The 26,775-nt window shown below is 37.8% G+C and overlaps 1 protein-coding gene and 1 long non-coding RNA gene across 2 annotated transcripts; both read right to left on the bottom strand.

Annotated features, from left to right (window-relative positions):
* Positions 1 to 3,489: 3,489 nt before the first annotated feature.
* LOC136247622 (histidine decarboxylase-like) lies at positions 3,490 to 5,542 on the bottom strand. Its single transcript, XM_066039392.1, has one exon. The coding sequence runs from the start codon at positions 5,468 to 5,470 to the stop codon at positions 3,656 to 3,658; it is 1,815 nt and encodes a 604-aa protein (XP_065895464.1). The 5' UTR covers positions 5,471 to 5,542; the 3' UTR covers positions 3,490 to 3,655.
* A 3,873-nt stretch (positions 5,543 to 9,415) lies between these two features.
* On the bottom strand, positions 9,416 to 10,541 carry LOC136247621 (uncharacterized). Its single transcript, XR_010697671.1, has 3 exons — positions 10,424 to 10,541; positions 10,218 to 10,328; positions 9,416 to 9,805 (listed from the first exon to the last, which is right to left on the bottom strand). It is a non-coding gene; the product is annotated as an uncharacterized lncRNA (long non-coding RNA).
* Positions 10,542 to 26,775: the final 16,234 nt, after the last annotated feature.

The raw sequence follows: 26,775 nt of genomic DNA, 5'->3' as shown, positions 1-26,775 counted from the left end.
GAAATGTTCAGCACTTACTAAACATTTGATTGGCATTATAATACAAGTTACAAAATGCAGATATTCCATCCTGATAATGAGATGTGATCTGTTATGTGATGGGGTGTGGTTTGTGGCCACATGAACTGTCTTCGCAGACTCGGTATTATACAGCATGTTCACACTTGCAGCATGGAAATATAATTTTCTGCACTTGCATTTATTATTATAATAATAAGAAAATACAGTGCGATCAAAAATGCAAGTCACATACAATGATGTGATCGTCTACTGTAATTGTCTCGTGTTGCTCCATTATGGCAACAGTGTATTTGCAATGAACAAAACGCCTTCAAGATCAATGTATTGTTAATTAGGACAATTTATAAAGAATATTAAGAGGTTTTTTTGTATGAAACTGGAGTATAAATGCATGTCATATCAAAGGGAATATACTTAAATAAATTCATTCATCTACTGATAAGGCATATTTTGTCAGCATGTCAATCTACTTACGGCAAATTAAATTATAATAGATTTACAAGAATGGAAACTTTGTTAGGTATAATAAATATCCAGCTGACAAGTGTTTGTGACAGCTGATAAACTTTCTCCTCAACACAAAGCATCTATGATTCGTGTTGTGTTTAAATTTAGCAGTGCCAATCATCACAGTTAATACTATACAGAAACATAGAATCCATTGAGGTGATTTACTGCACTTAACATTGTTTTGTTGACTACAAATTTCTGGACAACATTGTAAAAAAAAGATTAAGTAACATTTCATGACGTGTCATCATTAGTGTTAATTACAGACCAAGTGACCACAACCCATTTAAAGTAATTTTATCTCTATGACTATTGCTACAGAATACATTATCATACCATCTTTATTGGTAGTAGCTGAATGCCAAACAATTACTTTTAATAATTTTATCTGGCAACATAAACATGTTTGTGTCACACACTAAAAAATGATTGACTCACTTAGTGGTACATAACATGTTGTACTATCCAATTAAACACACATAAAACTTTACACACCCAAAATGTACAGGTGTTTTATTTTATCAAGTTCTGGACTTCCATTTTTACTGTACAACAGTACAAGCTAGGGATTCAAAACCAAAGTATAATGTTACAGTATACATATTTCAGGTGTGGGGATTGTGTTGTCTTGGAAATTACTTATTGTGGGAGTGACATAAATTACAAATAAATAAAAGTGTCCTCAAAGGAAATGTGATCTGTGGTCATTACCACATAATGGATTTTGGTTGCTGTATCACATAATGGATTTTGGTTGCTGTATCACATAATGGATTTTGGTTGTTGTATGTAAGTGCTTAGTCAAATGACATCATCACAACTAAAACTGCTGATATGACAACATGAAATTTATTCTAAATGCAACAGCTTAATGACAGTGGACAAAAAGAGCCAGTTGTTATGAGTGTGGTTACGCACTGTCTAAAAGTATCTTTCACTTAATGCTAAACTACGTGCATCACAAACGAAGCCACCACCACTGGTACAATGATCGGTAGGCTAATGCTAGGCAAAGATGAATCTTATTATAATTGCTAGCTACTACAGAAACTAAATTTGTAGCATTTTCCTACCAGCGAAATTGTTTTGACAACTTAGTGGACTATTAATAGCTACACGTGCACGTTACTGTACCACATGTTTCACCCTACATTTCGATTCTTAAATCAATGTCAATTGGTCTGACTGTTGTTGAGGGACAAGGTGCATGGTTGATAATTAATTTGGAGTGGTAGTAGCTAGTCAATATCAGCTGTAAAAACAGCATTAAATATTTCCCTGTGCAAATTGAACATGGCTGTTGTATGTATCAGTGTACCCACACTACTGCTTATTATTATTTTTTTACTATTGCTTTACAGTGTCCAGTACTGAAGGTCATTGTAGCATTGTGGCCATACCCTTGAGAATGTTTCTACTGTACGAGGTATTTTGACAGGGTGAAGAATGCTTTATGTCACATTTATCCATCATAGCTGGCTAAACATTGTTAACAGATTACCTTAAATAGGCTTGTAACTTATGAGCAATACAGTTCATTATAGAGTGAGTTAAAAGTAATTCGAAGTTACTACATAATGTTTGAGGTAGAAGCTGTGCCCTCTCTTCGTAATGGCAAGGCTGTATGCCTTTCAACCGCAAACTACAGGGGAAGTGGTCTGACCATGTGAGACTGGAAACAAGACCATCAAACATACAGTCACTCTAACATATAGTAGCAGTCCCTCAGAATTCATAAATTCACACTTTCTAATATCTCACCGATGTTTACGTTTACGTATGTTGTGTATGTGTATCATTTCCGACCACACACACTGTGCTGGCTATGCACTACACATACATGCCATTATTGGGCATAAGTTGTCCTGTGACTGTACTTGGTTGGATGTGCCCCAGGCCTAGATAATAACAATAAAAAACAAACTTCTGTGTGAAGACATGACTGAGTGTACTACTAAAGATTTCAGTTAACTGGTTTGTCTAGACTGTAGGTAACTGTAGGTACCAAAACCACCAGGACCATTATGTGTAGCTATAAATCTTACAAACTATAGTCACAGCCTTATCATGAAGAGTAAATAGAGCATCTAAATTGTCTGTAGTGAATAAAAGTCATGAAGTTCTCGGGTGGAGCATAACAAGAACAAGACATATTGCAGCTGGCAGGATGAAATATGAGACCAGATTTTGCAAAAATGCATCTTTTTGCAAATAATGCCGGTATATCACAAACATGTAGTTAGGTAGGCAACCTGCTTTTATTCTTTTACCATTCTGTGTGTCTGGTTTCTATATACCTGTGTTTCTGGAGACCCGGTAGATTAGTGATTTGCTTTGTGTTGAAATGCCATATATATATATATATATATCATCTTTACACAAAGGGGAATACTTTAGTAATTTCATTATTGTTGCCGACCACTTTCAGTTGATTCATGCATTTACACTGATTTTATTTTATTTTGTGGCTGAACACTTAATTCATGCATCTACTGATAAGGCAATATATTTTTCAGTATGTCTTCATCCAATCTAAATTAAACTTACGAGCATGGCAACTTTGTTAGGTATAATCTAGCTGACAAGTGCCCGTGACAGCTGTTAAACTTTCTACTCAACAGCAAGCATCTATATACGTGTTGTGTTTAAATTTTGCAGTGCTAATCATACTATACATAAACACAGAATCCATTGTGCTGGGAGTTTATTAGCTAAAGCAACTACTAGTTGAAGTGATCTATTCCTATATGACAGCTCTTAATATCAGGTTTAACTCTGCACTACAAAAGTTTCAACAACATTGCAAAAAGATTGGGCAACACTTCATGCCAAAAGAGTTACTGTCATATAGCTACTAGTTGCTTCAGATCATAAGTATAGACCATTATAAATTGCCCCAAATCATGAAAGCATCTCTTACTGTCAGCATGCTGCCAGTATACCCAAACCAATTGTACATTTAGTAGTTACTGAATGCTAATTTACCACATAGAGCCACCATAACATGCTTGGTACAGCAGCAACATACATGTCTACAAATATAAGTCCTAATGCCTAACAGTCAAAGCAAAACAAAACTACGTATATCTAAAAATGTCTTGTTTTAAAAGTGTTTATGGTCAGTTTACTTGAATCCTCTTCCAGACAATGGCCAGTTGTACAGTGGCTGAACACCTTTCTTAAGACCTTTATCATCCTTGCCCACTATCATTCCATCATGGAGATCTGTAATGTGCCTCTCAACATCAGCCCTCCTTGCACGTCGTATCCATTTCTTCTCTCTCTTCTCTTCAACAAAAGCACCTGGTGCTCTCAAGTCCTGCATCAGACTATCAACGTTTGCTTTGGTCTTATTAGCCATGAGGTAAATGTGTACAAAGCCACGTTGTTCCCCATTAATGACAAGGCTGTCTGCAGAGAGGGAATATTTGAAGATGATATCATCATTGGGTTTCTTGAACCATATAGTCAGGGATAGTGGAGTGTAATTAATCCAAAGATCTTCCCCGATGTCAGCCTGGACTTTCTCCAGCTCTTCATAGGCATACTTCACTAGGTCCAGGGAATAGAGAAGTCTGTCAATCTGAGCCTCATAGGTGTACTGACTGAGAAAAGACCACCAAACCAATGATGAAAGACCATTACGACAGCCAGCAAAGGTGGTATCGGGAGAGCCAATATAACCAGGATTTGTGGGAGGTTGAAGTTGAAGCCCTGTCCTTGTCATGTATATTCCAAGTGGCCAAGGAGCTCCTGGCCATTTGTGACCGCTGGTACAAATTGAGTGGACAAATGGCAATTTGAAATCAAAATCTGGTGGTGGCTGGATTTTGGTACGACCCTGGTTGAATGCCATTTTCATGAAAGGCATGTAAGCACATCCTAAAGCTCCATCTATGTGTATCCAAAAGCCATTTCTTTTCACCAATATAGGCTCATCTGGTTTGTTTGGATCGGTTACTTCAATCCATCGCTCATCCATTCCATGTCTTTTCAGCATTGGCAGTAGAGTCTCACCTATTCTTTTCACGTCATCATAAGCCCCTTTGAAAGTTGACCCATAGTTTAGCAATATTAATGCTGGATGGCCCTTTGCAACAAAAAACTCCACAAGCTTGTACAACTTGTCCACGTCAATGCTGCCAGGTCCAGAATCCCCACCTTCTGATGGTACTTCAGTAGGCCAATCACCACCCAGTGGACAATCATCAGGATACAGCTCAGTTCCAAGCCTGTAGAATGACATCACATCTAACACCGCCAAGCATTTCATGAACGAGTAGTGGGAATCTTCAGAATAAAATGTGACAGGAGTGAAGGCATTTGGTTTGTCGGCCTTAGGCTTTGGCTGGACATATGTAGTGATGGGATATCTTCCAGTCACATCGGTCATCATGAACTTTCCCTGTAGGTAGTCTCGGCCATTCCAAACAGCATAGAGGTTGCCTTCACTTGATCCCATTGTGCACACATATCCCCAGTAGGTTTCTGGATCCTCATCATCGTGTGGCCACTTGGCATTCCATAAAGACGCGTAGTAGTCCAAAACATTACGTTCCATCCATTTCGTATGGATTGAATAATTTCCAGGCACATAAGGATCTCCGATGTTGTTCAAAAATGCATGGAGGTAATCTTTGGCAACCTGCTGACTGGCATCTCCATAGGCAACTTGATAGCCGATATGATTATCTGATTGCGTATTGAGGTATGTAGAGGTTTCGTCCAGAGCTTTTTTAGTGTGGTTGGCAGTAAATCCCATAGATGGCACCTGGTAAAAAGTTGGCGTCACTTTCTCTTTGTCAGGGTAAGAGTAGATCTTGGCGGGGTCTTGAGACGGCGCAGTTACCATCAGCGTGCCATCAGGGTTAATTGCTGCAGGATGGAGGGTCTCCTTCCATGGCTTTCGATCTGGTCCGTAAGGAATATCTCCACTCATTTTGATGCCGGCGGATTGCTTCGAGGATTGCTTCGTTGCAAGACTGAAAGGGAATGCAAAATGCACTGCTCCCCCCCCCCCCCCCCCCCCCCCTTTTATAGCTACTGCGATTGCAACTCGTGCATGCACAGCGTGTGCATGTATGCAACGGCACCACAAGGCATTCTCCGTACTCAACGTGTTACGAAATTTTGTAAATATGCGCATATAAAATAATAAAACAAATAAGGCGCGCTTCGAGAAGCGCGTCTTGGCAGGAAACATAGTTCAATACCATATATATGATGAATGAGCTAGCGTAGCCAGTCTATGGCAGTAGATCCCATGCATAATCAAAAAATAAATAAAAGTACAGGAATGAAAAGGGAAGTGACCCCGCCTCTCTAGCCTTTCTCCCACTCAATTTATAGCAAAACAGACTAAGAAATATCACACCACCATTAACACATAGAAAACCAATAATTAAATACTAAAACAGAATAATTATATTAGCTATTAATAGGTATTTTTGTTTTCACTAAAATTTAAAGCCGTATCATTGATTATTATTATTATTATTATTATCAATTTTATCTAAAGAAAGGGTACACAAGAGGCTTATAGCCTGTACAAGGTGGTCCCCAAAACACATACACAGTACAAAAAGCAATACAGAAACATTGACTAAAAAATTGAGTATCTACAAGCAAACAAAAACAACAAACGAGCAGACAAAAACAACAAACGAGCAAACAAAAACAACTCTACAAAAAGTAATACTAAGTGAGAGACATCAGTTAAACAAGTAACATCAGAGCCGTGATCTAAATAAGCATGATGGTAAGGACAAAATTTCATATGGGATTGAGTTCCAAACAAATGGTGTGTTCATGTAGAAGGAATATCTAAAGGCATTGATGGAAGAAGATCGAGTCTGCAAAGTCAGTGGATGAGATCGTGTAGAGTTAGTGTTAAGATTAAAGTGGTGACAGGAATTGATTGGAGTTCATTTATGCATAATGGAGTGCACCATAATGACACTCTGGTAATGTCGTCGCGATGCCAGCGTAGGCCACTTCAGTTCCTTCAAGCAGTCATTGATTGGCCATTTTATATTCTGAACCCCAAATGGCCATTATTAATCTGCTATTTTGATGATTAATGGGAACTTATTGTAATGAGTACAGGGGGTTTAATGTGTAATGGTGCAGTGGAGCCCTTCAATAGGGCACTGCCCCTGCCCTGCAATATAGATGCACCACACATATATATCAGCCCGAGCATACAAGAAATTTGCATGCACCAAGGCGTAGTACTTTATTACATCATCAAAATAATGCATCTGACATTTTTTGAGGGCAAAAATGTACGCATGATGATTATGATTACAATAATTGGAAGGCAGCAAAATGCTGATTACATCCAATGAAAAAAAGAAAAGAAAAAAAGATGAATATAAAAATGGTTGGGGGATAATTACAGATAACTAGCTAGTAAGAGTGTGTGCATTTATTACAAAGTCTTTGTCATAGCATATGCTAATAACCACACTTCTGCTTGTTATGTTGTAACAATATGATAAGCACAAAAATATGTTAAAATTTGACTAACGCGTCATGCATTACTCCAATCTAAAAGTGTCACTTAAGTATATTAATGTATTTATGATATTACCTTATGTAGAATATAGCATGGTATATAACCATAACCACAAACCAACATGTGGTTTGTAGTCACATACGTATTTTACAATAGGCATATATAACATTTCTAAAAATTATTTGCAAGATCAGTTTTAGATACTATTCACATACCAATATGGTAGTGTGTGACCACATGTATGATTTGTGACATCACTAGCTAGCTAGCATATTAACTAAAGTCTATTATATAATTTTAAGTTGCCTTGGTAACAATGTAGTCATGAGGTCAAGGTCTACAACAACTTTACTGCCTGCAGCAAAATGCCAAACTAATGGAATGTCTGGAACAGCAGATCATCGGGCTCATCCTTCAGCACTTTTGCTGAAGTTAATCTGTGTCACAACGACTCACAAGTTCAACCATTCCTTTGTATTGTGGCTACAGGCATGAGAAGATGGGTTCGGGTAAAGTAATATATAAAAATAACATTTTGTGGATGTTTTAGCCACAATCCAATAACAATGGCCTCTAATAAATCATTAAGTAAGGCTGTTTGTTAAGCAACCTTTGCCACCGGTATTGGATGATGGTTTCATAAAAAAGTAGTACGTAAAATGAGGATGTACACAGCCACAATTCAATAACAATGTGTCAATTATAATAATACACCGTATGCATAGTATGTAATTGTTATACCACAAACCAATACACATGTGGTTTGTGGTCATGCGAAAGACAATAGTCAGAGAAAAGACTGTAAAAATAAATTTTATAACTGTATAATGTCATTAGTGTTACAGACCGAGTGGCCACAACCTATTTAACGTACTGATATTGATCTGTATGATTATACTATGAACTATACAGTTATCATACCATCTGTTGTAGAATGCCAAACTACTTTTAATAATACACCTGAGAACATAAGCACGTTTGTGTCATACACTAAAAATGATTGACTCACTTAGTAGTACATAACATGTTGTATTATTCAATTAAACACATACAACTTTACATACCCAAAATGGACAGGTGTTCTATTTTAACACACCACTACAAATTCTGGACTTTTGACGTTTACTGTACAAGCTAGGGATGGTCAAAACCACTGAAAATAAAACAATATAATCATGTACATAAATCACTATAACAACTGAAGTGTTCCAGGTGTGGGGGATTGTGTTGTCTTGGCAATTACTTATTGTAGGAGTGACATCAATTGTATACATAATAACAAATGTGTCCTCAAAGGAAAGGTGACCTGTGGTCATTACCACACTAATAGATTTTGAGTGTTAAGTCAAATGACATCATCACAACCAAAACTGCTGATATGGCCACATGAAATATTCTAAATACAGAGTGTACATAGCTTAATGGCAGTAATGGTAGTAATGGCATAAAGAGCTAGTTGTCATGTAGTGTCACACAGTGGTTATGCATTGATTATACATTAAATATAGTATATAGTTGGCTAAACATATGCAAAAATTGAGTGTCAGTATGTGGCACAGGTTGCACCTTGAAACACAAACCTACAGTCTGTATAACAAAATAATAGGCAGTTTGGTGCTGCCAAATGAACAGACAGGTCGTTCCATTATAGCACCCATTACTAAGGAGTAGGTGACCATGGATACATTCATGTTGTGCTTTTAGGTTGTATGTACGTCATCCCCTTACCATTGGCATTAAACGTTTTCCTTGTACAAATAGGACATAGTTACTGCACATAGCAACACTACTGCTTCTTATTGTGGTGTTGTGACCATACCCATGAGAATGTTTCTATTGTATGAGGTATTTGACAGGTAGGAGGATGTGGTCACAGCTGGTCTAAGTGGCAATAAACATCTCTATATAGCATCCTTAGCACATTTACCTTATATGGGTTTGTAACATATGAGCAATACAGTTCATGTTGTAGCTGCAATAGACAATGGTGCACAAAGAGAACTTAAAAATGATTTGATGGATCAGAATGTTAGAATGCATTTATGATACATATATGTGGCCAGATTTGCAAAAAGGGGTCTTCCAGACACATCCAAATTTCTATGAACTTGGAAGACCATAACTTACTCTGCAAGAATCATAAATTTCTCCATCCACTAAAGTATGCTAGTACACACTACTGAGCAAATTTCAAGTCTATTGGAAGTAATGAAATACCAAAGTTGGTAAATTGGATTTGTGTGGAATACCCCTTTTCGTAAACCCACATATATATATCCATTATCTATCCATTGTAAATATCCATTACACAATCTATTAACCGCAGTATATTAAGTGTTGTATCAGGAGTGGATATTTAGATCATGTTAATTTGATACTGTTTTTAGCTATTCTTGTGTACTGTTAGTGCTACTAGCGGCTCAATTAACACACACACACACACACACACACACACACACACACACACACACACACACACACACACACACACACACACACACACACACACACACACATACACATACACACACACTAGTTTACGACATGATATCATTTCAATCCATTAGTGTTGTCCATAATTGCCATTTCGTTTCCTGTATGTTGATAGCATTTGTAATAAAATGCTATTATAGTCATATTACAATTTGACAGAGAAGAGGATGTTTACACCATCATTCATCCATTAGGCATCTGAACTCCTACATAGATGCAATGAATCTGCAATATGTGACCGCCCATATCTGTAACCACAGCAGCCTATAATGAAAAAAGTTTAAAATCTTTTATGCAGATCGTTGACAACCCTATAAGTATGCTAGTTACAGGCCACAAACCACTGTTTTGAGTGTGATCTATTTGTGTGCCTGTTGGATGCAACGTTTATAAGCCATCTTCATCACTATTAGATGTTGCTATAGCCTTACATATAAGTTTCTTATCCTTTTAAAGCTGTTTTGGATCTCTATAGGTATAACCATTAGATTGCTCTATTAGAGTATATCTTGATGAACTGTGGATATATGCACCATTGTAAGTGCTATGTTACAAGGTAGTTGGTGACCACACCCACTCAATAGAGAAATGTAATTGGAAATTGTACTTGTTGCTTTATATTTGCTTAACACATGCTATCGAAGATATCGAAAGCTACATCACCACACAAACTTACCAGCTGGGAACTGTGCCATTCCTTCACAATGGCCTACCAGTGCAAGGATGTTCTCCCCACCCAAACTACAGGGAAAGTGGTCTGGCCACATGATCTGAGTTTAACTGCCACCTACATAGAAACAAGACTATCAAACGTGCAGTCACACTAATACACAGTAGCAGCCCCTCAGAATTCATTTGCATACTAATAATTATATCACTCACATTCATATGCCACTAGAATTGTGTATGCATCTCTTTTCCAACCTCACCAACTGTGCTGGCTATGTACTGTACGTATTGGTCCTGTTGGTGATTGTATTTGGTTGTACTTTCCCTAAGCTGGCCCTAGATAATGATACCATAATAATAATACTGTAGATTATAATAATTGACAGACAAGAGGATGTTTACATCATAATTCATCCATTAAAGTTGGCATATGTTAACCTAAGTGACTGTTACATAGATACAATAAGTGACTTCCGTATACAGCCCATATTTGTAACCATCGTTTGTCAATTGCAAGTTACGCCAATAATGGAAGAAGTTTAATACAAATCTTTGAAAGCACTGTAAGTATTTTAGTCACAGATCAAATGGCCGCAAACCATTTAAGGTACTGTTTTGAGAGTAATCTACCTGTGTGCCTGCAATGCACTTGGATGCAATGCTTACAGTTACAGGCTTAAGGAGGCTGGTGACTACACCCACTTAAAGTGCAATGTCATTGGAAGTTGCTACTTAATGTTTGAGGTTCTTTTGTATTTGCTTTACACACACTATGAAAGTTATTGAAAGTTACATCACCATACAAACTTTTTTTTTCTCCCGGGCTAGATGGAACTTACTTATTAGCTAGAAATTGTACTTTTTCTTCAAAACAACCTGCCTGGCAAGGTTGTATACCTTTTAGCCCACCCAAACTACAAGGAAAGTGGTCTGGCCACGTGAGACTTAAACTGCCACCTGGAAACAAGAATATCAAATGTGCAGTCACACTAATGTACAGTAGCATTCCCTCAAAGTTCATACTGACTATATATGGTGATGTGGCATACTAATAGATCACTCACGTTCATATGCCACTAGATTTGTGCAATTGCATATGCATATCTTTCCCAACAATTACACATACTGGCCATGCACGCACTATACATACATGTTGTATTCCACATCACCTTATGACTTGGAAAACTGTGCCTTCTTTCACAGTGGGCCAGCCAGGAAACCTTTCTCTCTGCCCAAACTGCACATGAGAAGTGTGAGACTTCTAGACTATCAAATGTGCAGTCACTCTAATAACAGCAGTTCCTCAGAATTGATACTGATTGTTAATATATAGTAATATAGTGTATGTCACTCATGTTTATATGCCAGTCAATTCTCCTAGAATTGTACAATTGTGTATTGTATGTATTTCTTTTCTAACCACACACACTATGCTGAATATGTACCGTACATACATGTTGTATTGGTATAGGTTGTCCTGTAGGTGATTGTACTTGGTTGTATCTGCCCCAGGCCTAGATAATAATACCATAATAACAACAATACCACAGATTACAATACTTGATAAACAACAGGGTGTTTACATCATAATTCATTCATTAAAGTTGGCATATTATGTTAACCTAAGTGACTGTTACGTTACATAGATGCAATAAATCTACAACATGTGACTTCTATATATAGCCAATATTTACAACCACAGTTTGTTGCATGACTTCCATATACAAGCCCATATTTGTAACCATAGTTTGTTAAGTTATGCCAATAATAAAAGAAGTCTAAAATATTTTATGCCAACCTTTGAAAGTGCTATACGTTAGGGCTGGGGGATAGTATGTGCATATCGGAACATCGGGATAGTATCACTATCGGTATCGCCTATATCGCTTGAAAATTTACTATCGGACAGTAATTAACAAGTAAAATATGGAGAAATATCTGCAAAATACTGTAAATTAATAACTTTTTGGAACAAGAATCAGCCTAAAAGGCTGTTTAATATCTTATGTAAAATACATGCATGGGTAAATCCCTCCTTACAACTCTCTTTGTAGGCAACTAATAGGAAATAGGTGAATTATCACTATCATTTTACTATCGTCTATCGTGAACAGTGTCTTGATATCATTCGGACAGTGAAAATTTCACTATCGCTCAGCCCTACTATACGTACAACCACAAAATAAGGTACCCTTTTAAGCATAATCTACCTGTGTGCCTGAAATGCACTTGGATGCAATGTTTAAGTCATCTTCATTGCCATTACATGCTGCTATAGCCTTACATATGGTATAAGTTTCTTGTCCTTTTCTGTTATGTGTATTAGATTGCCCTATTAGAATTATATTATGTTGATGAAGACACAAATGTGTAGGCACTTAGGTGCTGGTAAATGAACAGACATATCGGTCTATATAGCACCCATTACTAAACAGTGAGTGACCATATATGCATTCACGTTGTGTCTCTAGGATGGATATATCATTAAACTTTGTCCCTGTACAAAGATGACATACAGTACCTGCTGTAGATAGTCACACTACTGCTTCTTATTGTGGTGTTGTGGCCATACCCATGAGAATGTTTATATTGTATGAGGTATTTGACAGGTAGGAGGATGCCTTATGATCCATTAAAGCCGACATATGGTCACAAATGGTCTAAGTAGCAATAAATATCTCTAACATTTTGAACAAATTTACCTTTAGGCATGAGTCTATTATGCCGGCATAATTTCAGGCATAATAGAGAGGGAAAAGAATTGGGCAATATTCCGGAATAATTGGACGAGTTCTAGGAATGATTAGTGCAAAATTCTCTTTGCAGTGTGATGCAAAAATCTTTAGGATAAAACATTGAAACAGTGCAAGCATAAAAACGGTTGAAAAGATCGAGATACTCTAATAGAACAGTCACTTACTCTAATAGAGCAGTCAGTTTCGAGTCCATAATTCTAATGGTCAGTCACTTATGTAAAAACTCAAAAATAATTTGTTTGTTTCTGCGCAAATTCCAGGAATGATTTTGGGAATAATAGATGCACTCAGGCATAATTTTGGGAATAATAGGTAAATAAAAAAAGAACTGCCAGAAAGAATAATAGGAAGATTTTGGAGCATAATAGACTTAAGTCTATTTACCTTATATACTTTAGGTTTGTAACACTATTCCTGTATACTGTATTCGAAGCAGCTCAATTAACACACACACACACACACACACACACACACACACACACACACACACACACACACACACACACACACACACACACACACACACACACGATATCATTTCACGAAGTGTTACTGGTGACATAAATCTATTGGCATTGTCCACAACTGCCATTCGTTTCCTGTATGTTGATAGCACTTGCATTGGAATATGTAAATTTGTAATCATAGTAAAATTCCATAAGTATGAGATACAATTGCATGAATCGTGTTTGAATGGAGGAAGATGCTTTATAACACATTTATCTATTAAAGCTGACACATGGTCACAGCTGGTCTAAGTGGCAATAAACATCTCTAGCATCTTTAACACATTTACCTTATATGGGCTTGCTGCAATAAGCAATGAATATCATTAAGAGTTTGATGTTGTATGCGTCTTTAGCTATTCATGTGTACTATGCTACCAGAAGCTCAAATAACACTGATATCATTCTACTATGTGCTTATTGTTGACTTCAATCCATTACTGTTGTCTGCAATAACCAATGGTTTCCTGTACGTTGATAAAACTCTCGTGAATGTTACATTTTATAGTCTTAGTACAATTCCATAAGTCTTGCCAGACAAGAGAGCATTTACATTATCATCATTTATCCAATATAGTTGGCATATATTCATACGCTTACGTAGATGCAATGAATATGACTGCCCATATTTGTAGCCACAGCTGCTCAAGTTACACCCATAATGAAAAGAGTTTAAAATTATTTATACAGATCATTGCAGCACTATCAGTTTATTTAGTCACAGATCAAATGGCCACAAACCATTTGAGATACTGCGAAGAAAAGAATAACATTAAAGTCATAAACAATTTTTAATAAACCCCTGAAATCTTACAAAATGATCTAAGAACATTCTAGAATGATGTATGTGAAGGTCAGCAAGTATGAAAAAAGACCTCCTAGAGCTGGAGAGAAATCAGTCACTCTAATAGTTCAGTGGTAAGAGAGTAACGTGGTACTTTGAGTAAAAGGCTTTATTGTTACAGAATAGTGAAGGATAGCTTTGACTGAGTGACTCAGTGCTACTAGACAGGCTGGGAGCTAGAATAGAAGATTGGACTAAACTGACTATTTTTGTTTTTAATGCCAAATTGTATTACTGTCAATAATCATCAATCATATTATCATATTATCCATTCAAAGGTCTTTAGAACAAAGGAACTTTCTGGTAGCAGAGGATGGTTAGGGATGAGTGAAGGTCAGGAAAAAGGTCAAGAAGAAGAGGTTTCTTTACTGCCAGAGAATGGCCTTTCTGATGGAGGATTTCAGACCATATAGTTTGTGAGTAAGTGACTTGAAAAGTGAAAATGCAACAGCAAAGACAGCATTTACAGAGGTTGGAAGATGCTTATTGACAGTGATTCAGAGAGAAGATGCGGACAGTGTAGATATAAAGGGCTTTTGTGAGGAGTTATATGTAGCTTTGGAACATGCTATGAATGTTATGCAGAGGTTATATGATAGTACAAGATAGATAAAGATAGTAAGGGTTCTGATAAGCTTAGTGATGAAATAGAAAGACTGAAATAGAATCATAGCAATGTGCAGAGTCGAGCGCAGGAAGTCTTGGATTCACTAAACATACCAAAGAGGTATGACAAATTTCTAAATAAATTACAACAACAGAAAGAAGATAGACAACAGCCAAATGAAAAGGGACCTGAGCTATCTCAACAGGAAGCTCTTCCAGGTCACCAGCCACCACAAGGGAAGCTGTCTTGAGTCAGTTTCCATGAGTAATGTTAGTCAGAATAATTGTACCTAGAGTTCATAATATATATATATATATATATATAATTATGACTCTTGATTGTACAGACCCTGGGATAACTGGGTTAGATTTGTGGATCAGGTGACACAAGGGAAAGCTGCATTCACGGCTTGTGTGGACAATACTCTTGCCACACCAGAGTACAAACTGCTACAGTTGAGGCAGTGTCTGGCAGGAGGCCATTGATAGTTTAGGTCATTTGGCAACAGCATACCACATTGCTAAGGAGAGGCTAGAAAGAAACTTTGGAGGACAGCGTTGCCAAATAGCTTTGTATTTGGAAGAAGTGGACAACTTCAAGCCTATTAATCCAACAGTCATAGAGATATAGAAGAGTTTGCAGATTTATTAGATGTTACCATTGTTAACCCAAAGGAAGCCAATGACTTTAAAAAACTTAATGATGGCCTATTTGAAATTACAGAAGAAACCACCCACAAAAATGTTATCAGATTATCATAGGTGGATATTTGAAAACCACAAACAAGAGTCAGTTGAAAGTTTGAGGAAGTAGGTTATCCAGGAAGTAAAGTTTGACAAAAGCCCTGGAAGCAGTCTATGGATTCTCTACAGTTAAATCAGGAAGATGTACCATATAGTTTCTTTGGTAAATCCAATGTAAAGGAGGCTACTAATGAAGACCGACAGAGTTCAAGAGTCTGTAGGGTGTGCAGTAACCCCATGGAGCATAGGCATGTCCTGACTTTAAATAGATGGATTTACAGAACAGGTGGGACTGTGCTAAACAGTGTAAATTGTGCATTTTTTAGGTGATAGTCACTTGGGACAATATTGTAACCAAAGAAGTCAGAGTATGTGGAATTGACAACTGCAAAGAAGTTCATCGTAGACTACTACACAAAGATCAAGGTCCTCATTCCAGTAGTCAAAATGAAGGAGTGGTACCCAGGAAGGAAGAACTACAGTTACTGAGTAAACATGATGTGGCCAGTGAGAAGACAATTTGTACTCCAAATGAGGATGAGCCAAATGACCCAAGTCAAAATGAATCCTACACCACAATTACAACAAACTCAGGTACCATCGCTCTGAGGACAATTTCAGTGTATTTGAGAAATGGTAATAGAAAGATTAAGGTGAATATGTTATTGGACGATGCCAGTACAAAAACTTACATCAACTCAGATGTTGCAGCAGAACTTGGTCTACAAGGACAGTTGCAACAGGTTAATGTAAGTGTACATGTATTAAATGGTTATGTTGAAGCCTTTGAAACATCTCCCATGGTATGTACTATTGAAAGTTGGATGGAAGAGCTGCTGTGACAAATACTGTCCTTACAGCAGACAGAGTTATACTGGGGAGTTGAACCATTGATTGAAGATCATGTGCTGCAAAATGGACTCATTTACGATATTTGGAGTTTCCTAAATTAGGATCACAACCAACAGTGGATGTGTTGATTGGCCTTCATTGTGTAAACCTCCATTTTTCATTTAAATGTATTCGTGGACCACCTGGCCAGCCAAAAGCACGTCTTACCCCATTAGTATGGACATGTATTGGTGCCATGGATGACAATAAACATAACAAACTGAGTAATAACCTTCCATTTCTGTAGGTCAGACAGATACTAAAAAGGTCAATTTGATGTTACAAAAGTTTTGGAAGTTGATACTAGTGGGACAGAAGAATTTTGAATATTGAAAGTTGAAGATCATCTGGTTTTAAATATGAAGGAGACATCTATAGCCTACAACAATGGATGTTATAGAGTCCCTATTCCTTGGAAGAAAGAATTTCAAACAACCATAAGATGGCAGAGAAGAGACTATACAACCTGGAGAGACCACTGTTTAGAAAACCAGAAATTGCTGAAGAGTACAAGAAGATAATTGGTAAGCATCTTGGAAAAGGATATGTGACAAAGGTACCTTTAATGGAGGGCAACCAAGCAGTGAGATGGTACTTACCTCACTTTCTTGTTGTGAAGAAGGATCGATCAACAACAAAGATACAAATAGTATTAATTTTGATGCTACAGCTAAGTGCAATAATGTTGCTCTAAATGATGTTATACACCAAGGTCCCAAATTACAGAATGACTTGTTTCATGTTTTACTCCTGTTCAGAAGGTATCCAATTGCTTTGGCTTGTGACATTGCAGAAATTTATTTAAGAGTAGAATTGTATCCTAAGGATAGGCCATCACATCAATTTTTATGGAGAGAGATGGGTGTTAAGAAGAAACCAACTGAATATCAATTTAATCACTTAATGTTTGGGATAAACTCATCACTATTTTAGCCCAACTTGTCTCTCAGCATTGTACAAGGGTTTATGAAAAACAGTATCCTAGAGCGGCAGAAGTTAAATTAAAATCAACTTACATGGATGACAGTATGGACTCAGCAAGTAGTGAAACAAAAAGGATTGAGCTTTATAAGGAATTGTCTTTGTGTAAATTGTGGGATAAGACAGGCATGCACACTCACAAATGGTTGTCAAATTATTTGAAAGTACTGGAAAGTATTTCTACACAGTGCAGAGCATCTGAAATGAATTTAGACAGTGATAAGTCTTTACCAGTAAAAACTTTGGGTGTTTTGTGGCTAGCTACTGATGATGTGTTTACTTTTAAGTCACAGGTATGGAAGGGTAATTACACTAACTACGTAAAAGACGTTTTCTGAAGTTAATAGTGACTCTGTTTGATCCCGTAGGATTTTTGTCTTCATAATTACATTATTAACAGAGCCAAGATTTTGATGTAGGAAATTTGGATTGTGGCTTAATAATTGGGAAGACACCTTACCTGAAGAGTTGTCATCCAAGGTGATGTCATGGTTAAGTGAGCTAACCATGTTGACTAAGATCAAGATTTCTGGATACCTTCAGTTAAGTAGAAATGTTATATCCGTTTCATTACATGCGTTTGTTGACGCATCTCAGGATGCTTATGGAGCAGTTGCTTACATGAAATCAGAATACAATGATGGAAAGGTATCAGTTTCATTTGTAACATCTAAAACCAAGGTAGCTCCTTTACAGTCAACAAGCATTCCCCATTTAGAATTAATGGGAGCAGCGACAGGGAAGAGATTGGCTTTATATATGGCAGAAGCATTGAATATTGACAAAAGTTTATAATGTTCTGGACAGACAGTACCTTGTGGTGGATAAAAGGGCACAGCCAACAATTTAAGCCTTTTGTAGCAAACAGGATTAGGGAAATTCAAGCATCCATTAGTTCAGATAAGTGGAGATACTGTATGTATCCATGAAAGAAAATCCTGCTGACTATTTAAAAAGAGGTATTACATTGGAAGAGATATTAGAGTTGAGAGCCTGGTGGTCAGCTTTTTATCAAACAGTCAGAGTAATTGAACACAGGTATTCAATCCAGGTAATGACACAACAGAATTGAAGAGAAAATAATTATGTTATAGGTAAGGTGCCAAGTACATGTATTGCTACACATTTATCATCTATACTGCTACACTAATGAATGATGGTGTGTGCACTGGGAGGCTACAGATTCTCAAGTTGGAGAAGGCTGACTAGAGTTGTACCTTGAATTTTGAGATTTATAAACAACTGTAGAGAAGAGAGTAAGTTGGATCAAATAGAGTTAAGTACAGAAGAGATGTCAGATGTTGAATACTGCATAATGAAAGAGGTGCTAAGGAAAGTGTTTAAGGAAGAGTATTTGTCTTTAGTGAACCATAAACAATTGCCCACAAGCAGCAAGTTACTTGGACTCTGCCCAAAACTAGATAGTGAAGGTGTCAGATGGACGATTGACATACGCAGAGTTCCTTCCATATGGTATAAAGTATCCCATATTTCTACCCCACAAGAATTGGGTAACCAAGTTCATAGTCAAACACCATCATGAACTAGCCAGGGAATCATTGCGCTGGTACAAACTAAACTTTAATCTTTGTTGTCCACTAGATTTTGGATCATTTCTGAATGAGAAGAAATTATAGAGAGGGAAAGAGAGTGTGCTACTTGTAAAAGGAGAAAAGCTAAAGTAGCTCAACAGACTATGGCACTGTTACCACAAAACAGACTTACTACATCGCTACGAGCCTTTACCAAGACAGCTATTGATTTTGGGGGATTATTCAAGACAATGCAAGAAAGAGGAAGGCCACGACAAAATAGGTGTTTCTGTTTGTTTACTTGTTTGGCTTCCAGAGCCATAAATTTAGAAATGGCATATGATTTAGATGTGGACTCTTTTGTAAATTAATTGAAGAAGTGTTCCAGAGGAAATGTTGTCAGATAATGGAATAAATTTTGTGGCAGCTAATAAAGAATTGTGTGAGTTGTGCAAAGATCCAAACTAAGCTAAAGTAGCTGTAGCTGATAAGGTATTGAGTGGACATGAATCCACCTTACGCTCCACATTTCTAAGGTGTCTTCAAAATAATGGTAAAATCAGCAAAGCAAGCCATTACAGCAATACTAACATTTTAAAAATATTGTTAATTTAAAAATGAAGTAGGGACTCAGTGCAATGAAACAAGAGATGAATGACGGTGTTACAGTATAGCTCAGTGGGAAATCCCTACTTTGGCATTGAACAAAATAGTAATATAGCTAATGTGCCAAAGTAGGGACTTTCCCAATGAGCTATGCTGTAACACCATCATTAAATTCATCACTTGCTTCACTACTTTTTATTGCACTGGATCCCTACTTCATTTTTAAATTAACAATTTTTTAAATACTAGTTTGTTTAGTTGTTTTTTTTTTTGTTGTGGCACAGTTAGCTATAAACAGTGTAACTTGTATTAGTCCACTTGTACTCCACATCTGTAGGTATGGGAAAGGTAGATACCATCACTTATAAACATCTTTCCCATTTGCTCAGTGAGAAGTGGGTTCCTCATATTCTGGGGTTATGCTGTAGCTTGGGATTCTCCTTGCTGCACTCTTCAATAATGGGATCAGGGAATCGCCCGCTCTAGATGCAAGCGTCCCTGTATGCCTCCAGCCGTCGACCTTACTGCTGCTGAGGGGTACCTGTCTCATTTAGAACTATATTATACTAATTTTATATTGTGCTTGCTTCTTTTTCTTATAAAAATAACTATGTCGTCCAGAAAAATATAACTTGTAAATGTTCCATCATACTGCATAACTGTGTGTATTAGAGTGACTGTTGTATTAGAGTATATCTGCAGTCAGCCAAGGGTTGTGCAGCTAGCCAGACCAGTAAGGAGTGAAGTGATCTTGTTTATTGTTAAGCCAAACAGCTAGATTGTTAAGAGTTCGGCTACTCTTTTGCTATTATCTTTATTTGAGGGCGTATGTATGATCACAAACCTATCGCGAACCAGATCCCAATCGTGAAGTTGTAGACGTCTAGCAAGTTTAACTCTTATAGTAGTGCCGCGACCGAAGCGCTTCTGAAATCCAGCTCTGAAATAATTCTGTAGCATCTAAATATGCTGCTGAAAGAAAGCGTTAACGCGGAAAATTAACGCCTCAATATGGTTTCATTGGTTGAAGAAGGAGACAAGCAGCCTGATTGAGGATAAAAGAAAAGACAAGGTGTAGAGGGCCTACATTCGTCGGAACCCCAAAAGGAACATCCCACTGGTGAATTTGTTATTGTGGCGTAAAATGGTGGCCATGCGCTGCTTCATTTGGCCTCTAGCCTTGCGACTGTGGTCAGTGAGGCAGTCAGTCAGACCAAAATTCGAATTTTGGCGATTTTTATTCTATATCCAGCCACCTGTAATTTTATCTTTAGAGCATTAAAAATAATTATGGACATAACACACGTACATACTGAAAACTACACCATACTACTTATTACCTAATTATGTACTTATTACTACCTACATACTTAACTTAACCAATGTCAAAGTCAGGAAATTCGTCCTCAGCAGTAAGCGAATACTGGCGGAGTATCATTTTCGCATTGTACCTCCACAAAGTCACAGATAGTTGCTGGAGAAGTTGGCCCCTAGCAAACTTTCTAGGTAAACCGTTTCTAACAGTTGTTCTGTCAGCTATGGATCCTAAAATTGATAGGGCATATGGTGACCAAACACCAAAGGTCTCACATACAAGAGGGATAAAATCTCCTCCATTATCATTACAATATCCTGGTATTGGTTGTCCTTAGCTATCTCACCAACAGCAGCGGCCACCCCAGCCTGAGAAGAAGCAGAAGATATGACAGCAGACTGAGTGGAACTCCTGACGGAGAGATTAAAATAGGCAGGACGGCCAAGATGAAAGTCAGGGTGGTATATGTCGCCAGGACGAGATTGGTCAGATGAAATGCCTTGCTCCCTAAGAACACCAGGGTGATCTTGGAGCAAGGCATGGTGTACAACAGACACTAAAGCATTATGACGCTGGATCCTCAAGGGACCATGAGAGCACCCCAGCAGATGATCACCAAACTGGTCAATGACAGATAGACAAGTACAGAGTGGTAAAGAAGGGAACAAAGGAATGTTAAGCCACAAACGTAAAACTATAGTAAAATCGTGAGGAGGAATAGCTAGACCCAAAGCAGGCTGTGGAAGTGCTTTAAGCCAACCACTGCTGGTGCCAGAAGAATGTGATAAAGCACGCAGACGTGCTTGATCATGAATAGTGGAACTGCTTACAAGCTGTTTAAAAAGTGAATCATCTAAAATGGCTTGAAGGTCAGTTTGAGAGGAGTTATGCAACACAGAAACAGACATACCTTCGAAGAAAGCGAGGGAGCAATCCTCCCCGGGAAATGGCATAAAAACATCAAAAGTTTCCACTAAGCGCGACACTAAAATACGGGCAGAATTACAGGACCCCACAAATGCAGGAGTAGCAGAACGCTCAGATTCACGTAGGCCCAAGCCTCCTAACCTAAATGGCAAGGTGGCTTGTGTCCAACTACTATCAGAAATTCCACAACACAAGATTCTACTAAGGCATTCTCGCAACCTAAGGTCAAAATGTGAGGGAAAGGAGCCCAAAGAGGAAGATGGCACACAACGTAAAAGGTGAGTGACCTTGCAAACGCTAAGACAGCTCCTAAGCAGATGCAACTCTACTTGAGGGTCAACCAATTTATCCTGAATTGCAACTATTTTATCAAACTGAACAGACAAAAAGGCATCGTAAAACTGTGGAGGTCCCCAAATAGGAGATCCAAGAAGCTCCAAACCACTGTTCTTGGGGTTGATACGCTTGATGGCAGGATGAAAGTTAGGAAAAGAACTGTCACCAGAAGGCCAGTATAGTTCACACTTGGATAGGTTGATGTAAAGACCAAAACTGGGACCCAACTCAGTAAAATGTGAAAGTAATGCGTGAAGACAAGGTCTAGTACCTATAAATGCGCCATCATCTAAATACCACAGGTTAAGAAGACATGTTTCACTATAAGAGATGGAACGAAGAAATTGCACCAACACCAAAGAAAAAAGTAAGGGACCAAGAGGATCTCCCTGTTGGACACCTGTGGAAGCAAGAATACGTCTGTGGCCAAACCTCAGCTCAGCAGGTTGACTGTAGCACCAATACACCCAGGGGGAAATCTCTGGAAACTCTTTACACACACCATCAAGAAAAGCTGAGCGATTACATTCATTAAATGCATTCTTCATGTCTATTTTGAGTAGAGTTAGAGAATCATCATTGCCAAATTGTGAAAGAGAATGACGGACAGCATGGATAGCTGCCTCAAGACCACCTGGGATACCAACACCCACTTGACCATAAGGCCGTAGGGAAAAGTCAGAGAGAAAGGGACGAGCAAACTGACAGCACAGACGACTGGCAAGGCGACGAAGAATTTCACCAACTGCAATAGGGCGAACACCCCCATTCTTTTTCAGAAGAGCTGTTAAAGGGGCACCACACAACCAAGGGGCAAGCGATGGAGAAGCTTTTCCAGAAAGCAAAAAGTTCATCAGACGAGTGAGGGTGGTAAGGCAAAGTTCAGCAGAAGGTGCAGTGTGGCCACTGACTGCATCAAGAAGGTGTTGTGCCCATAAACCAGAGGCACCGGGACTGGTACCACGAGGGCCACCTGTAATTGTTTCGCTATGGTTGGTTAATGCTGTAGTATGTATTATATGGACTGGTTAAGTACTAGCTACCGACGTAGGCGGGGAAAGTTACGCGTGGGAAAATTTTCGCGAATCGCACTCTACTTTGTATACCGGCGTAAAAGTTTCGCGATGCTGATTTTGCACACTAATTTATTACTGTAGAAGCTAGCCGGCGTAAAAGTTTCGCGATAGCTACTGCAATCGCGAAATTCGCGAAACTTTTCCCACGCGTAACTTTCCCCGCCTACGGTATTCCGTAAACAGAGGAGGTTTGACGCGTTCACGTGAGATGTACATTTTCATTAGAAAATCTTCGTTTCAAGACAATTTTATTAAAACTATAGTGCATTTGAAAGTTTATGTATTTCTAAATCTAATAACGTGGCGGTCCCCAACAAACCCCGCTGATTTGGTAGTCTAGTCCTCGCAGACCCATTCTCCGGGGTGGCGTTTATCGATTAGAGATTATAAGCGCCCCCTCCGAAAGGGTCTGGTGAAATGCCCATACCATTTTTGTCCGAGAAATCGCCAACTCTGGCGAGTGATAATTGGTGTTTAATACTTACACAAGATTTTACAAAAGGTGACGATTACACAGTATTTATCATTTTATGGCTGCGCAGTACAGACTTTACAAAAGCAAAGCTTACCTCAAATCGTCACCTCTTGTGTAGTTATTAAACACGAATTATCACTCGCCAGAGTTGGCGATTTCTCGGACAAAAATGGTATGGGCATTTCACCAGACCCTTTCGGAGGGGGCGCTTATAATCTCTAATCGATAAGCGCCATCCCGGGTCTGCGAGGACGAGACTACTGATTTGGCTAGTAACAAAGCCAGAGTTTAAAGCGCCAATAAAATAAATTACGCAAAATATGTTTTGTAATACAGCGATTGCAGTGAAGGGGTCGTTGTTTCATTATAGAAAGCGTACGTGACAAGTCTGGTGAAGTTGTATGCATCAAATCACAATTATTTTCTTAATTTCACCCCGAATCTCAAATGATATACAACACACTAAATACTTAAAACCGGTATTTCTCGATACTTTTAAATAGGCGATAAGCCCGGTTTTCCCAGACTTATGCTATGCATAACTGAATAGTATGTTTTGATTGTAAGTCATGACATTTGTATCAGTGGATTCATGGTTCCTATACCAGTGAGATAACTATCACTTATAGATTACTATAAGACCATGTACAACTCCAAACTGATTTAGATAATCCAGCCAAATGGTGTGATGTGTGGCAACTGAAGTTCAATGTTACTAAATGTAAAGTGATTCACTTTGGTAGAGCCACACACAGCTTTGGAGGCTACTATCTTAAACATGTAACTTGTTAATCAACATCACAGAATTGACACTTTCCCTATAATAATCTAATACAACTTTTTTATCTAATACAACTTTTTATTTTATGGACCTTGGAGTGATGTTAGATGATCACCTTTCATAAAATATAGATAAAATATAGATGCTCTGAGACTGCATTTGATAATAATTTTAGTGTAAAATATACACAGGTAACAGCTGTACTTGTAAACTTGTTTTTATGTGGTAACTTGTTAATCAGCATTAATGACATCACAGAATTGACACTTTTCTAATACAACTTCTAGACTTCACACATAGTATGTCGCACTGCACTACAACAGCTACATAGCACCAAGAGGTTATAAACTAATATAAACTAATTACCCAATTAATTATTGTGTAAGTCACTACAGTGGCTCTGCACATGTGTGTCTTAAAGAGATGTTCCTTTGTGAGTGGATAAAACAAATCTTTTTAGCTGAACAATAAGTTTACGGTCCTGAGAATATTAAAGTATTATTAATGGGACAAGGTCCAGTCAGCAAATACCAATCAGTATTGCAACAAGCCACCACTATTCAATGCATTAGAGACAATCATCAACCCATTACAGTTTCAACTAATCTCACAGATAGGCAAGTAATGATCTTGTAGAACAGGGGCATGCCCCCCAGGAAAGTTTTGAAAAATAGATGCTAAACTACTGAAATTTCCACATATTTCTGCCTGTAGATATTTCTATCATTACATGGAATGAAGGTCACCCATTAAAAATTTTTTTGGCCCTATACTTACTAATAGTGTACAGTATGTATGTTTAGTGTACTTTTCCCTTCACAAGAGCTTTTATCCTATAAATACAAGCAAGAGCTCACAATAATATGAACTCTTGGTATATACAAGGTGTAACTCTACTTTCTGTGTGACAACAAGCAATATGGTATCTACATAGAGGACAAGCAGAGTGTAGAGAATTACAAAGCACTGTGCATCGGTTTAATCCTATGGTAAGCTCCTATTTATGATAAAGGTACTTACAAAACCATTGTGACAAACCACCACCCACATGCTCTTATCTCTCTATGATTGCTTTCCTCTTAGCATTCAGTGTACTGTAACAGCTACTGTGATTACCTATGTCCATGGAGGGGTTGCAGACTAGTGAACACCTGTCACTAAGGGACCATGTATTACATCACGTGAGATCATGTGATCACCACAATATATGTAGGAACCAATAAAGAGGTTCTAATAGATCTTGTGCAACAACAAAAAACAAGCAAAATCAGATGCACAAGATTTCCACCAATCAATATAATTACCTACAATATCACTTGTAACATTGTTCCAGTCATTAATTACTCTAGTACCAAAATAGTTGACCCGACATGAATGGTGGGCAGGGGGCTTAAGTAATTTATATGCATGACCTCTATAGTTTGTGTATTGTGGGAGAAAGTAAAAAAGTTGGAGTGATCCAGATTGAAGTAATCATTAAACATCTTGAAAAGAATTATTAAGTCACCACGTCTGTGCCTAGAGATGGTAAATTCATTGATGTTAGTCGATCTATGTAAGACTTGTCTCTTAAAGATGATACTAGTTTTGTAGCACGCCGTTGCACACCCTCAAGTTTATGTTGATCTAATACATAATGGGGTCCCCAAATTACATTTCCATATTCTGATATTGGTCGAATCATTGATTTGTACAATCGTGATAGTACAAATTCATTCAAATCGATAAAGCTTTTTTCATACAAGCCAATACCTGTTCACTTTCATAGATACTTCAGAAGCGTGTTGGTGGAACTTTAAATTCGCATCAAATATAATACCCAAGTCCTTATGACAATTAACTGAGTCCAATGAGACAACATTACAAGTACAGTTGTTACCTGTGTATATTTTACACTAAAATTATTACCAAATGCAGTCTCAGAGCATCTATATTTTATCTAATGAAAGGTGATCATCCAACATCACTCCAAGGTACATAATGATGTGTTCGCTACAGATAAAATTGACCCATACATATAGAGAGAGTAGTTTGTAGTTATAGGATTCAGGGACACAATACTGATGCAATCATCAGCAAAAAGTTTTAACAGATAATTAAAAGTTTTAGCAATGTCTATATTTTAGTTCAAAAACATTTGTGTACCCAATACAGTATGCTGAGGTACTCCAGATGTCACAAGGACATAA

The sequence above is a fragment of the Dysidea avara genome, chromosome 2 (assembly GCF_963678975.1).
Source record: "Dysidea avara chromosome 2, odDysAvar1.4, whole genome shotgun sequence".
Taxonomy (NCBI): Eukaryota; Metazoa; Porifera; class Demospongiae; order Dictyoceratida; family Dysideidae; genus Dysidea; species Dysidea avara.
This window is presented reverse-complemented; position numbering and strand designations above follow the sequence as displayed.